Source organism: Ictalurus punctatus, chromosome 11, assembly GCF_001660625.3.
Source record: "Ictalurus punctatus breed USDA103 chromosome 11, Coco_2.0, whole genome shotgun sequence".
NCBI classification, from domain to species: Eukaryota; Metazoa; Chordata; class Actinopteri; order Siluriformes; family Ictaluridae; genus Ictalurus; species Ictalurus punctatus.
This window is the reverse complement of record NC_030426.2, coordinates 21,665,827-21,679,882: the sequence shown is the minus strand read 5'-3', so window position 1 is coordinate 21,679,882 and position 14,056 is coordinate 21,665,827. Positions and strand designations below refer to the sequence as shown.

At 41.5% G+C, this 14,056-nt stretch overlaps 1 protein-coding gene across 1 annotated transcript in view; it reads left to right on the top strand.

Annotated features, from left to right (window-relative positions):
• nos1apa (nitric oxide synthase 1 (neuronal) adaptor protein a) overlaps window positions 1-5,053 on the top strand; it is a 132,485-nt gene extending 127,432 nt beyond the window's left edge. Inside the window, exons 9-10 of the mRNA XM_053683487.1 lie at window positions 2,127-2,292; window positions 4,501-5,053. Coding sequence (XP_053539462.1) covers window positions 2,127-2,292; window positions 4,501-4,949 — 615 coding nt within the window. The 3' untranslated portion in view covers window positions 4,950-5,053. The remainder of the gene's footprint in view (window positions 1-2,126; window positions 2,293-4,500) is intronic.
• The last annotated feature ends 9,003 nt before the right edge of the window (window positions 5,054-14,056 follow it).

Genomic DNA, 14,056 nt, shown 5'->3' with positions numbered 1-14,056 from the left:
AATCAATATGGCGGACACGATGATGTGAATGTTTATGTGCACAGGCACGTAGTGTTTCTTTACAAAGTGACATCGCCAACTACTGGCCTGGCATGCATAATACAGCGGTCTTCAGTCGCTGTTCTCGCGGATCTGTGTGAACGGGGATCGTTTTGACCACGTTGCCATCTGTACGCGAAACTTTTCAAACCCGCAAAGGAAACATTTTCCGTTTTTAGTACATCGTTGTCGTCTAAACGTACCCTAAAAGTTTAGGGCAGGGGTGGGCAATCTTATCCGGAAAGGGCCGGAGTGGGTGCAGGTTTTCATTCCAACCAAGCAGATTCCACACCTGAGTCTATTGAAGGCCAAGATCAACTGATTAAACAGGTGGAATCAGGTGTGGCTCCTGATTGGTTGGAATGAAAACCTGCACCCACACCGGCCCTTTGCGGATTAGATTGGACACCCCTGGTTTAGGGTCAATCTGTTCAAAAGAATGAAATTCTTTGAAATCCACTGATTTATAGCTCTTTTATCCTGTCACACCATTTGCTCTTCAAGCATTAGGCGCACCTTATTATTCAGCTTTTTATTATTTGTTTTACCAAAGTCACTGCTGACGTCATCTATAAAATTAAACAAAGGATTAGCAGGTGTGGGTGTGAATACAAGTTGTGATTTTCAGTTCAAGGCAAAGTCTTTTACAAGCGTTTAACGTGCTGTTAGACCCGGTCGAGTGGTTTTTTTTTTTTTATCTAACTCAACTTTTCTTATACAGTTTCTCCCACAGGTGGGGAAAAACAGGGCCTGTCCTTCTGAATTTGATCATGCAGGTTGGAGTCTGAAATGTCTATTGAAAGCTGTCTGCAGTCTGCCCCCGCCACGGTTAAATGATTTATTGTCTCCTGGCTCCATGGGTTATCCTTAATGGAAAGTCAGACGCGCCTTTCTTCTACTCCTGGAAATTTATTGCGTTACATTTCCATAAAGAAGTGGGAGTTTTATCGGCGCTGTCATGCAGATGATGTAATGCATGTTGATAGAACACGCTTGGCATATAAGCATAAGATGAGACCTTTATATCCCTTCTTTATCCATTAACCTTTGAAAGCATCATTTGGATTTACTTTTAATAATACGTCATGGATCACTAAGTGTTAGAGGCGCGCTGTCTGCAGTTAGGATGAAACATGACTCATTCAGGAGCAATATCTACTTAAATTATTAATATTTCATTGGTGGGTTTTTTTTTTTTTTTGGAATTTTTTTTTTATATATAAATCCTGGAAATCCTAAAAGCTTTTTTAGTTGAATTACAGAAGAGACGTATACCGTATAATCAGTGCATTTGGTTACCCTGAGCGCTGCGACCTGTCTCAGAGAGGAGAAGGCAAATATGCCACCATTTTTGCTTCAAATCAGCACCAATAATAATCGACATGCGTCTTCACACCAGCCATCTTGATCTCTTGTTTTTCCTGCCTCTTTGCATTTGTCCAGACTTCAGACGGACTGTTACGTCTCTAATCAGTGCTTCCTCTGATCGAGGTTGCTGCTGAATGGCTGTGCCACTGTGACTGGTGAAAAGATACATATTGATTATTCATTCAGTTCAATTCACTTTTATTTGTGTAGCACTATGGCGAGAACAGGATAAAAACTCTCAAGGGAACCCAGCTGCTTCTGGGTGACATCAGATAGTGGGATTATAAATCATTACGGTGGACAGATGTAGAAGAGTAAAGATAGAGAGTGTTTAAAGGATGTTCAGTGTGATTCTATTGCGAATAAGAGTCCTGGGAGCACACGTCAGTCTGTACGATTACAGCAGCAGTTCTTGGGTACAAAGCTACAGGATCCAGATTATCCATGAAGACAAGGACATAAACAGTTATTGGGAAGTGCTCATGTTTAGGACGGTCATGTGGGATCATCCATAGCACAGGAAGTAAAGGTAAAGTCTGTTTTCTGCATCCTGTGTAAACCCCTGCCACCAGACTGCGTTGTGGAATCAGACTCCTGATGGCTCTGTTCACTATAATTTGGATCTTCTTTCCATCAGAGTGCAGATTCTGTGATGTATAGAGTTACCATCCGATATTAGGAGAATAAGATGTAGAATGTTGTGCTGTGTGTTGTCTCAGGTTCACCTGCTGAAGGACCAGCTCTCTGCAGAAGCAGCAGCCAGGATAGAAGCTCAGGCTCGAGTGCACCAGCTGCTGCTGCAGAATAAAGACCTTCTGCAACACATCTCACTGCTGGTCAAACAGATCCAGGAGCTAGAGCTCAAACTGACCGGCAACGGCTCCAGTGAGTGCTCTCTCGCGCTCTCGCGCTCTCTCTCTTTCTCTCTTTCTCTTTCTCTCGCTCTCTCTTGTTCTCTCTCTCTTGTTCTCTCTCTCTCGCTCGCTCTCACTCTCTCACACACACTCTCTTGCTCTCTTTCTCGCGCTCTCACTCTGTCTCTCTCACACACTCTCTGGCGCTCTCTCTCTCTCTCTCTCTCTCTCTCTCACACACTCCCTCTCTCTCTCTCGCGCTCTCTCTCTTTCTCTCTCTCACTCTCTTTCTCTCTCTCTCTCACACACTCCCTCTCTCTTGCTCTCTTTCTCGCGCTCTTTCTCTCTCACACACTCTTTGGCGCTCTCTCTCTCTCTCTCTCTCTCTCACACACACACACTCCCTCTCTCACTCTCGCGCTCTCTCTCTTTCTCTCTCTCACTCTCGCGCTCTCTCTCTCTCACACACTCCCTCTCTCTTGCTCTCTTTCTCGCGCTCTCTCTCTCTCACACACTCTCTGGCGCTCTCTCTCTCTCTCACACACACACACACTCCCTCTCTCTTGCTCTCTTTCTCGCGCTCGCTCTCTCTCACACATGCTCTCGCTCACTCTCTCGCTTTTTCTCTCACTCTCTCTCTCTCTCTCTCTCGCTCACTCTTACTCTCCATTTCTGTCTCTCTTAATGTCTGTCTGTCTAGTTGTCTGTCTGTCTCTCTGTCTGTTTCTCTCTCTCTCTCACTCTCTCACTCTATCTATCAATCAATCTATCTCAAACTCCTTCGATCTTTCTCACTTGCTCTCTCTTGCGTTCTCTCGTGCTTACTTTATCTATCTGTCTCTCACCTTTCCAGTCTCTCAAACGCTGTCTTTTTTTCCCCTCTCTGTGCTATTCTCATTCTGTCACTCCCTCTGACAGTGATTCTCCTGTTTTCTCATTTGTCTCATCAATCTCTATGTTAACCCACGCAGTGTTCCCAGCTCACCTGCATACCCTGTCCTGCTGTTTGTGCTCTGTTCTGTTTCGTTTTCTTTTTAAAAAAGACACTCGCAGTATTGTCATTCAGACCAATACCTTATAGTGAGTCTTATATTTAGTGTTCGCCAATAGAAGTAAGAGATTAAGATGTCAGTGCGGTAAAACACAGAGATAAATCATGCTCATGCTTGTGGAGGAACACATGATAAATACCTCATGTCTTTCTCCAAGTCGTATCTCTTTTCTGTCGCTTCTTGTTCAATATTTTTTTTACACTGGTCCTCCTCTACTCCCTATCCTCATCTGTTTTTCCCCCACAAAAGTGCTTTTCCATGTCTCTGATTGCCCCCCCCTCACCCCCACCCCTTTTCCTGATTTGTGTTCCATCAGACCCCATCAGGCACCATTTTACCTCATGTAAGAGCTAAAACTCTCCCAGGTGAGCCAGCACATCCTGCATATTAGTCAGGAAATGATAAAGTGCATTCACCCAGTGGCTGCACGCTTTCCAATTTAGAGACGCATTATCCTCTTCAAGTGTGAACTTTAGGGACGCACGTAACGCTTCTCTACAAAGGACAAAACATACCGTTATGCATTTGTTATAAAACGTAGCAACGTGTCAGCCTGAGGTCATTCCACACCTACAGCGCTTCATTCATATTCATGTCCAGGCTTTAATCGATGCATTTTGGAATTGAAACTGCACTGGACCTCGCTCTGATCTTTCAGCCTAATTTTGTAATCCATATGTTATTTCCAGTTGATCTTTAGCAAATTATTAGGGGGAAATGGTGTTCAATTTGAACAATGTGTTATGCCTAGCTATTCCCATTTTCAACATATTTTGTATCATTTAATGGAAAAGAATTGTATAGCATTTTTATAACTAATACTCAGTAGGGGAAGACAGTCCTCCTCTGGCAGACACTGTGAATCAGGAGTCATTATCATCATTAGATTATTATTATTATTATTATTATTATTATTATTATTATTATCAGGGTAGTGGCATCTTCAGTGGTGAAAGAAGATGGCGCAAAAGCTGAGTATCGCCAAGAGTTTGTCATTTGTCATCCTCTGTAAGGCAGGAGTAAGATCTTGTAGGGCGTAGGGTAGGCTCCAGGCTGATGGAGAAAGTGTCTGAATGGAGGCAGGATTCCACAGGCCTTTAAAAGAATCTATCTGTAATACAATAATAGTATGTGCTTTTCAAATGACTTCAGCTAAATTATCCTCCTCCCTTTCTGTGTATGTACAGTGGGATCTCAGGACAGTCTACTGGAGATCACTTTCCGAGCCAACGTGCCCCCGATCATCTGTGACGTTATGACGCCACGCCCCGAAGACATGGTCCTGCCACCGCTGAACGATGGCACGCAGCTCGCTCTGCCCCTGAGCAGTCCTTTAGGTAGGGACCAAAGTCTGGCTAAGTTTGAGTGTTTCCGTTTTCTCCCTGGACCGCCTCAACAGGAGCAGAGCCCCGCCCCCTCCCAGGAGGTATCGCCCTCATCCCGGGATGAGCTGCTGGGGAGCCTGGAGCTGCTCAAGTTCCGTGAGTCGGGCATCGCCTCGGAGTACGAGTCCAACACGGACGAGAGCGATGAGCGGGATAGCTGGGGGCCGCAGGACGACAGCAGTCTGCGTCTGCTCAATGTGCTCAACCAACACGGTCCCTCTGACTGCCTGGACGATGAAATCGCTGTTTAGGCTCGGGACGTGCTAATGGCTAAAGCTAAGTGTGCTAACTGCTCATATGTGTCATAAACCGCTATTCTCACTGCTGATTCTCCGAGACTAAAGCAGGTGGCAGGTTTTGCGTCATGTTGTGTGTCGCAGGGACTTTTCCATTGCACATAAAAAGGGTACCAGTCGGACAGTTTTGGTATCTCGTCAACAGGAACCAATAGTACTTGGGCGCACAGTTCATGGCTAGTTGGTTACACATAATGTGACAGCATATTATACACAAAATACACATCATAAAATATTGAGGAAGCAAAAATATTCTTGTTTGTTAGCACCAACAAAAACAACATTGTGCTGTTTTGTTTCTTGGCCATCGTTTATGTTCAATTTCTCGAAAATTGTACTAGCACAAACTATTACAGCACAAATGCAGCATAGTGTTTTGTTTTGTCACATTTCCATCAGCGGTGTACTGAAATGTCATCACAGATCTGTTTATTTGTCAACTTAATGTTGAAGAAATTCAGAAAATCCCTTCCTCAGCGAGGGCATTTTGTAGTAATTTCACAGCAGGCAGTAGGAGCTGGTTCACCAAACTGCTAATCAGAAGGAAATACCACCAATCCAACACTTCTTGTTGCTGCATGTCACTATATATAGTGTCGTTACTAGGGCCATTCTAGTCATCTCTCAAACTGACACTGAACTAGAACCCCAAGTTCCTTTGGTTCCCTGTAGTTTTGGATCGTGCTGTGGAAAAACACCAGTAGGTTCAAAACCACTTTCCCAACAATGCTAACTCGCCACATCACACCCTAAATGAGTGGTGAGAGTATGAGTGAAATGTATTATAAATGCATTATTTTAGCATCCGTGTCACCATGTTATCTCTCTCAGTTGGGTTTTTTTTTTATTATTATTATTCTGTTTTATTGCAGTGAAGCATATTCGGTATATGTGCTGGTCCAAGAAAAGCATATGTGCTTGTGGAAGCTGTATCACGTTAGTTTTCCTCCTGTGGTTTTATTACTGCACAGATTAATGCATGTGTACACTGCTATGCACTCCACTCCCATCAGTGTTACCACTTTAACATCTGTCATATAATAACATGGAGAACTGAAAATGAGAGAATGATGCTAAAGATAGCAAAGATCCATTAACTGTGCATTGAGGTTTATTCGATGCAGTTCATAGAGGTTTCGGTTTGAATGAAAGGAACGGTACTTTAATTATAGCGCCAGAAGCATGTTCAGCTAATTAAGGCCTGAAGTAAACGAGTCAAGGGAATCTAATTAGCTATCCAGGAGGACTGTTGGCTCTTGTATCGTTAGCAAGTATAAATTCCTAAGGCACAATGTAAATGTATGGGTGATTCCATGGCTACGGCGCCATTTAATCTTTATAACACTCTTTTTCAAAATCGAATCGAAGAAACCATGTGTTCATCCGTTTTAAATGTGCGATAACAAAACTCCGACAACATTTTTTACAAGAGTTCTTCGTTGTTAATTGCTGCATTTTGCTCTTAAATGAGGGACGGGGTTTCAACAGGTACTTTCAAAATGATGTCATCGGTCAGTCGGTATCACTGGTATAAGAAAAAAAAAAAAGAACGAGAAAACTGGATTTTCATCTTGCGATCATCTTCAGGACATTTGGATGATATAAATTCCTGTTGATCATGTGACTTGTGTAATATATACAAATCCAATACAGATATCTCCTAGGTGTGAGTGTGTTCAGGTTACAAGGTCGAGTAAATTGTATGACACGAATAAAGTGTACATTTTTCATAACCTGTAATGGATGGCTCATGGAAAAGGACATTTTAAGCATGAGATGTTAAATGGATTCATGCATTAATATGCAAGAATTCAGAAAGTACTCAGACTCCTTCTTCTTTTTTTTCCCTTTTTTTTTTTTGACGTTTTATGTTGCAGCCTTATGGCCCTTCCATGTAATTCAAGTAAAACACAAACTGTTTAGAAGTATAGAAACTAACTTTTCTTATTTTATGTGTATTCGACCCAGAAAGGGAGGCAGTCATTTTTTTGTGTTTTTTGAACAGCACCATCAAGCTGTTTTAGTATGAATGAAATAATGTGAAATATAACGCAATAGCACAGTAGTGGGACAAAACGCGAGTTTAATGCCCAGGACCAGCCCAGTTTTTTGGGGGGTTTTTTCGTGGTGGAAGAACTTTGATAAATGAAGTGATAGTTCAGTTCTTACTATTTCCATATATTTATTACTGACATTTTTTCAACAAGAATATAAAGATAAATAACAAAGACATACCGAATATTGTTTTCTGCTACAAAAAGTCCAACTGTAACATTATGAAAAAAAAAAAACTTGTTTGCATTCAAACAAATATGAAGTATTTCAATAAGAAATATTCTTTTTTGGCAGCTACCTCGCACCACGGCATGTGACGATGGTTTATTTGTATCTCCATGGTACACGCACTTGTGTGTGTGTGTGTGTGTGTGTGTGTGTTCACTTTGTCGATAACAGAAATGTGCAAAAAGTGGTTGGAAACCTGTCATATGATAACAAGAACTCGATATCCATTCCCTTCTCTCTTCTTCGGTGTTTACACTGGTTTTCAAAACACTTCTCTATAGCGCCACCAGTCTCCGATTTCCAGGAAAAAAAATCGACACACCGGTCGGGGCAAAAAAGTGTCGCTTTGTCATGCCACAAGTGATCACGCCCGGTGTGAACAGCTCCATACGGATCTATTGTTTCCATTCACGAGCATCATCGAGTCAAACATTCACGTCGCTTAATCGCGCTCGGCGTGAAAGGGCCTTTATACTAAAATTAGCAAATTATGCTAAAAAGTTATCGCAAATCTGGTTTTTGCTTTGTCATTATGAGGAATGGAGTGCAGATTGATGTGGGGGAAAAAAATAACAATTTAAACAATTTAGCATGAGGTTGCAACATAACAAAATGTGAAAAAAATTAAGAGGTCTGAATACTTTCTGAATGCACCGTAACACGGTTTATGATTATATTTAAGTTAAAGTGTAGTTATACGAGGCTAGGTCGAGCAAAAATGCTGTTTTATAAGTGCTGTTCATTTTTTTTTAATTATCTTAATTATCTGAAACATAGCTTGTTGTTGTTGTTGTTGTTTACCTGTATTTAAAATGTCTTTTATCTTTACTTACCAATTGGTAAATGTAATATCAGTGTTACACAAATGGCACCTCAGTCACGGAATCACACATCTAGTTTTGAGTGCTCTACTGATAAAGAGGCAATAAAACCACACATCAGACATTACCTCCTTGCTCTTAATTGGTGAAGGAGGAAAAAATGGCAACTTAATTTCTTTCACAGTTCAGTACAGAAGGCATAATTGTTACATCCCCAGAGACATTGCTGCGTTATCCACCCTATTGCCCCGAGTCACTGTAAATTGCTGTAGTTAATAACTGTTCATTTAGATGCTTATGGGGAATGGATAATTAACATCCGCAGTGTTATGTCACCCGTCCGCGTGGCTGGATGGTGGTGTGTGAGAGCGGTGAGACTGCGAGCACTCGGAAATCCCAGGAGACAGCAGGGCTGTGCGGGAGGAAACTCCCAGAGAGTCGTGAGATACTTTGAATTAACTCTCTGACACTGAAGAAGCGCGTTTAATGCAACCTTCTTTTTTTTTTTTTTTTCCACCCACATAAACTGGAGTCATTCGATTTGCAGTAGTGGCATTTAAGTTTCAGTTATTTAACGACATCTTTTGATAAAAAATAAGTGAAAGTCGCATTAAGGCGATTATATAATAACTGCCTTTGATAAAAATAAAGTAAGTTGAATAAAGTGCATCAAAGTTTTGTAGACATTAGCCAGGTTTCAGTGGCTGATTCTTTGCCGCTGACATTTCTGTTGGAGCTTGATATGTTCAGTGAAGTAGAAATATATCAAGTTTAATAAGTGATGATCTCAACGTTTGAGCTGCGTTAACGTCTAGCTTGGTTGGCCCAGATATTTCTGGTGAGAGAGATGTTTGAACAGAGCTTGTCTTTTCTGCTTACTTTAATGAGTGTGTATAAAGCTGTCAGCAGTCAAGATGAGCGCAGCTCTGTGGCTGAGGCTGACAGCTGTACATCTTCATTGGCCTTCAGGAAAAGTGTGATGGATTGTTACTTTCTGATCCATAGCTGTATTTCGCGGTGTCATGCCATGGCTTTCTCACATGTGACATATTTGCTGTTGGTTTAATGTAGGTTTTCGTTTTGAGGGTAGAATTGTACTGTCACTGATTATTCATTGAAATTTAAAGTGTTTCATTTCTTAAAGCCACAAAAACTGATGCAGTTGGTCAGAATATGCTCAGATCTTTAAGCACTTCTTCTGTGAAACCATCTGGTCAAATTACAGGTGCATGTCAAAAAAAATTTCAATATGGTGGAAAATTTCATTTTTTTTTTTTTGCATAACTTAATTCAAAAAGTGGAACTTTCATATATTCTAGATTCAGTACACATAGATATTCCAAGCCTTTTTTTGTTGTTTTAATCTCGATGATTACGACTTACAGCTCATGGAAATCAAAAATGCGGTATCGAAATATTCGAATAAAGAATTTATAATACAGAAATTTTGATCTGAGAAGAGCTCTGATCAGCGAAATAACTCAAAACACATGCAAAGGTTTCCTGAGCCTTTAATTTCTGAGTCCGCCTCAGTACACACAACCACAATCACGGGCAAAGTAAATTGTGCATTTCAATTGGAAATCGAGGTCCCAGAGTCTGGAGGACGAGTGGAGAGGCACAGAATCCAAGTTGCTTGAAGTCCAGTGTGAAGTTTCCACAGTCAGTGATGATTTGGGAGCCATGTCATCTGCTGGTTTTCTCAAGTCGAGAGTCGAAGCAGCGTCTACCAGGAGATTTTAGAGAACTGCTGACGAGCTTTATGGAGACGCTGATTTCCTTTTCCAGCAGGACTCTGCACCTGCCCACAGTGCCAAAACTACTAGTAACTGCTTTGCTGACCGTGGTGTTACTGTGCTCGATTGGCCAGCCGACTCGCCTGACCCGAACCCCATAGAGAATCTATGAGAGACACCAGACCCGACAATACAGACGAGCTGAAGGCCGCTATCAAAGCAACCTGGGCTTCCAGAACACCTCAGCAGTTCCCCAGGCTGATCGCCTCCATGCCACGCCGCACTGATGCAGTAATTCATGCAAAAGGAGCCCTGACCGAGTGCATAAATGAACATACTTTTCAGAAGGTCGACATTTCTGTATGATATATTCTTTATTCTAATATTTTGATATACTGGATTTTTCATTTCCATGAGCCGTAAGCCGTAATCATCGAGATTAAAACAAAAAAAAGCTTGAAATATTTCACTTTATGCGTAATGAATCTACAATATATGAAAGTTCCACTTTTTGAATTAAATAGCTTTTTTCACAATATTCATATTATTTTGAGATGCACCTGTATACAGTGATTGTTCCTGGGATTTATTAGGGTGCTTTCATACTTGGCATTTTCTCAACAGATACAGGTTCTTACCTGTCCAAGCTTGTATCAGCTAACTAACTAACCTACTGTCGCTTGCCCTCTAGATTAGATCTCCTTCTGTTCATGTACTAAAAAGACATTTTACAGACACTTTGTCCTCCATGTTTGTTTGTTGTTGTTGTTTTTTTGTTTACATTCAGTAGATCTGATCGGCCAGGAGATAAAAATGCACTCAAAAATGTCACTTTTCTTCGCTGTCCCAGTAGAAGTGCTCGTTGGTGATGCAGTGGGTGTACAAACTATTGAATTGCTTAGATGCGTTATCCAAAACGAATGTCAAATAATATGAGTGTGTAGCCATTGTTAGCAGGCGGTTTTGATGTACTGTGTTGATTTGAAGAGAAAATGGAAGCGTTGTTTGTGTTGTTCAGTAACAAGCTTTTCTGTCTGAAAGATAATCAAAGAAGGGAAGTAGGGCAGATGAGAGAACTTCAGCTTGAGTAGGAAATGAAAAAGAATTTTTGATTTCCTGTAACTTTGAAAGCATAATAAGCCCTTTGATAATTTCAGTGGTATCAGATGCCATTTGCATATGCTTGTCCTTCTGAGTGCTGATTTTGGCCCAGTTGCATTTGAAAGATCCACTCTCTATGGTGGAAATTATTCAAGTAAATGCAGATGTTTTATGAACTTTCTTTTGTTAGGTTCCACCTTAGCCCTGCTGCACTTCAGAGAATACAACAGAGAAAATTTTTACACACGAAGGGTTTTTTTTTTTTTTGGCTGTCAACACAAATGTTCCAGAAAAAGCAAGAATAACTGCCAGCACATCATATCCAAACACCCAGAGGCCTTTCCTGTTTGGTTTCAAGGAGGTGCTGCAGATTCTCTGCTTTATCCAGACTCATTTCACAGAGACGAGCTGCTGGTGGCTTCGGATTGTACATGAAAAACGATCAGAATGGAACGTCTTGTTTTAGCACAGCTGCCTCTTTAGGAGGCTGTCGCATTTGCATTTATATTTATGGCTTTTAGCAGACACCCTTAGATTTATCGGAGCAGTTGAGAGTTAAGGGCCTTAACCCAACAGTGGTAGCTTGGCAGTGCTGGGGCTTGACCTCCTGACCTTCTGATCAGTAACCCAGAGCCTTTAACCACTGAGCCACCTCTGCCTCGACCCACCACTGCAACAGAGTAGAAGCGGGGAGTCAGGACTGTGTCCTAATCCTAAAGACAAAACCTCTTCAAACACACTTCTGGGGGCTCCTGAGTGGCACAACAGAACTACATTCGCCCCTTTTATCCAGATATCAGCAGTTCAGATCTTGATAATGCCACACAATCCGTAGCCAAGAGCCAACAGAGCAAAATTGGCCTTTCTGTCTAGGCAGGAGGAATGGCATAGTCTGTTTTCCCCTCTCAGTCACAGCAACACTAGCCAATCGTGGCTGCCTGTGAGCTCATGTATGCGGAAGAGGGTAGATATCAATATTCCTCACAGTGTGTTATGATGCTTCGTGACACAGCATGAGTAGCAGTTGTGCAAAATGTGGAGGTGTGCGAAACATGTCTCAGAGGAAGCACGTTAGCCTTGTATTCATTCCAATGAGATGCCGATGTGGCAACAAAACTCTAGTTAAAAAGGGTCTTTGCAGTGGTGCAGCCAAGTCTTTATACGCAGTATGTTCCAAAGAGGATTCTACTTGGAATTGTTTGTGAAAGGTTTTATGTAGAAATGTTAAATGAGCTGCATCAGACAAACTAAATAAGACTTTAAGAATGTTATATGGAAGCAAGGGTGCTTACACACTTGCCAATTTTGTTCTCCCCTCAACTGCAAGTTTTATGTGTAATGTTATGGGAAGTGGCTGGAGTGCATCGCTTTTAAAAACTTTGTTGCTTTAGTCTCAGTTCAGCTTTTTTCTTACATTTAAGGCATTTGGCAGACGCCCTTATCCAGAGCGACTTACAAGTGAGCAGTTGAGGATTAAGGACCTTGCTCAAGGGCCCAGCAATGGCAGCTTGGTAGAGCTGGGATTTGAACTCACGACCTTCTGATCAGAAGTCCAACATCTTGGTATCCTAACATTTTAACCACTGGGCTACCATTTCCCATTTTACTTATTGACCAGTCAGAGGGAAAGTGAGGAAAATAGGTATGGAGGACAAAGTGCTGGTGATTTGCAACATGCTGGATTGCAGATATCTTTGCAACATTCAAATAGTATCAAATAGATATCTTTGTACATGATGTGTTGTCCCAAGCAGCTCAAACTGTTACACCAATCTTTATTTGATCTTTGTTATGGAAAATAATAAACCTTATCTAGAAGGCAATATCCCATTGTTACATTACAATAAAACAAATCTAAGATTATTCCACTTATTTCAAGTCTAATACACTAAACCAAACCAAACCATCATGCCCATATGTGATTGTTGAACATCCAAAGTTCACTCCAAAGTTGGTCCTCCTTTGCTATTATAATAACCTCCACTCTTCTGAGAAGAGTTTCCACTAGATTTTAGAGAGTGGCTGTACTGATTTGAGCATTAGTGAAGTCAGCCATGGTTGAGTGAGGAGTCGGCGTTCTAGTTCATCCCAAAGGTGTTCAGTGGGGTTGAGGTCAGGGCTCTGTGCAGGTTCTTCTACGAAAAATTTGGCGAACCATGTACACAGGCACAGGAACATTGTCATGCTGGAACATGTTTGGGCTCCTTAGTTCCAGTGAAGGGAAATTGTAATGCTACAGCATATAAAGACATTCAAAACAATTGTGTTCATCCAACTTTGTGGCAACAGTTTGGGGAAGAACCACATATGGGTGTAATGGTTAGGTGGTGTAGGTCAGTTGTGGTTCAGGTGGGCGCGCAGGTTGTCCACTAATCATAGGGTCGGCAGTTCGATTCCCGGCCCACGTGACTCCACATACAGAAGTGTTCTTGGGCAAGACACTGAACCCCAAGTTGCTCTCGATGGCAAGTTAGCGTCTTGCATGGCAGCTCTGCTACAGTTGGTGTGTGTGTGTGAACAGGTGAATGAGACACAGTGAAAAGTGCTCTATAAGTGCAGACCATTTACCATTTTTAAAAAAATTTATTTGAAATGACCTAGCTTTATTGTCAGATAATTTTGGAAATAAATACTTAAAATAAGAAAAATGATCTGCTAGTAGAACAAGGCAATTTCAAGCTTGAAAAATTCTATAAATAGAATTGATATTCTATTTGTTTTGTCTGTATTCAAGATATTTTCCACTTAGTCAGATGTTATTTTTGCAGTGTAGTGTTGTCTCTGTGGCTTAACCCCCGTGGGTTCTTTGATTTCTCCTACTGGGGGGAGCCTTAAAGGTTTTAGCTAGAACTCGTTCAGACCCATTCCCAGCCGAACCCTTTTAGAACTCTAATACCATTAAGCAAACAGAAAACACATTTTGTTCCAGGAGTGTACTGTGTGATTTTGCACAATTGCTGGAATTATCAATAAACAGTCTGGCAGTGTGAAGTAAACAGCACTTACTGCCTCTAACTGCATGATGAGCTTTGACTCACTGACATGGCAAGGGCAGATCATTTAATGAAATATTGACTTGAAGTAGGACAAAAATGGAGGTGTATAGACTTGTCTGGCAAGC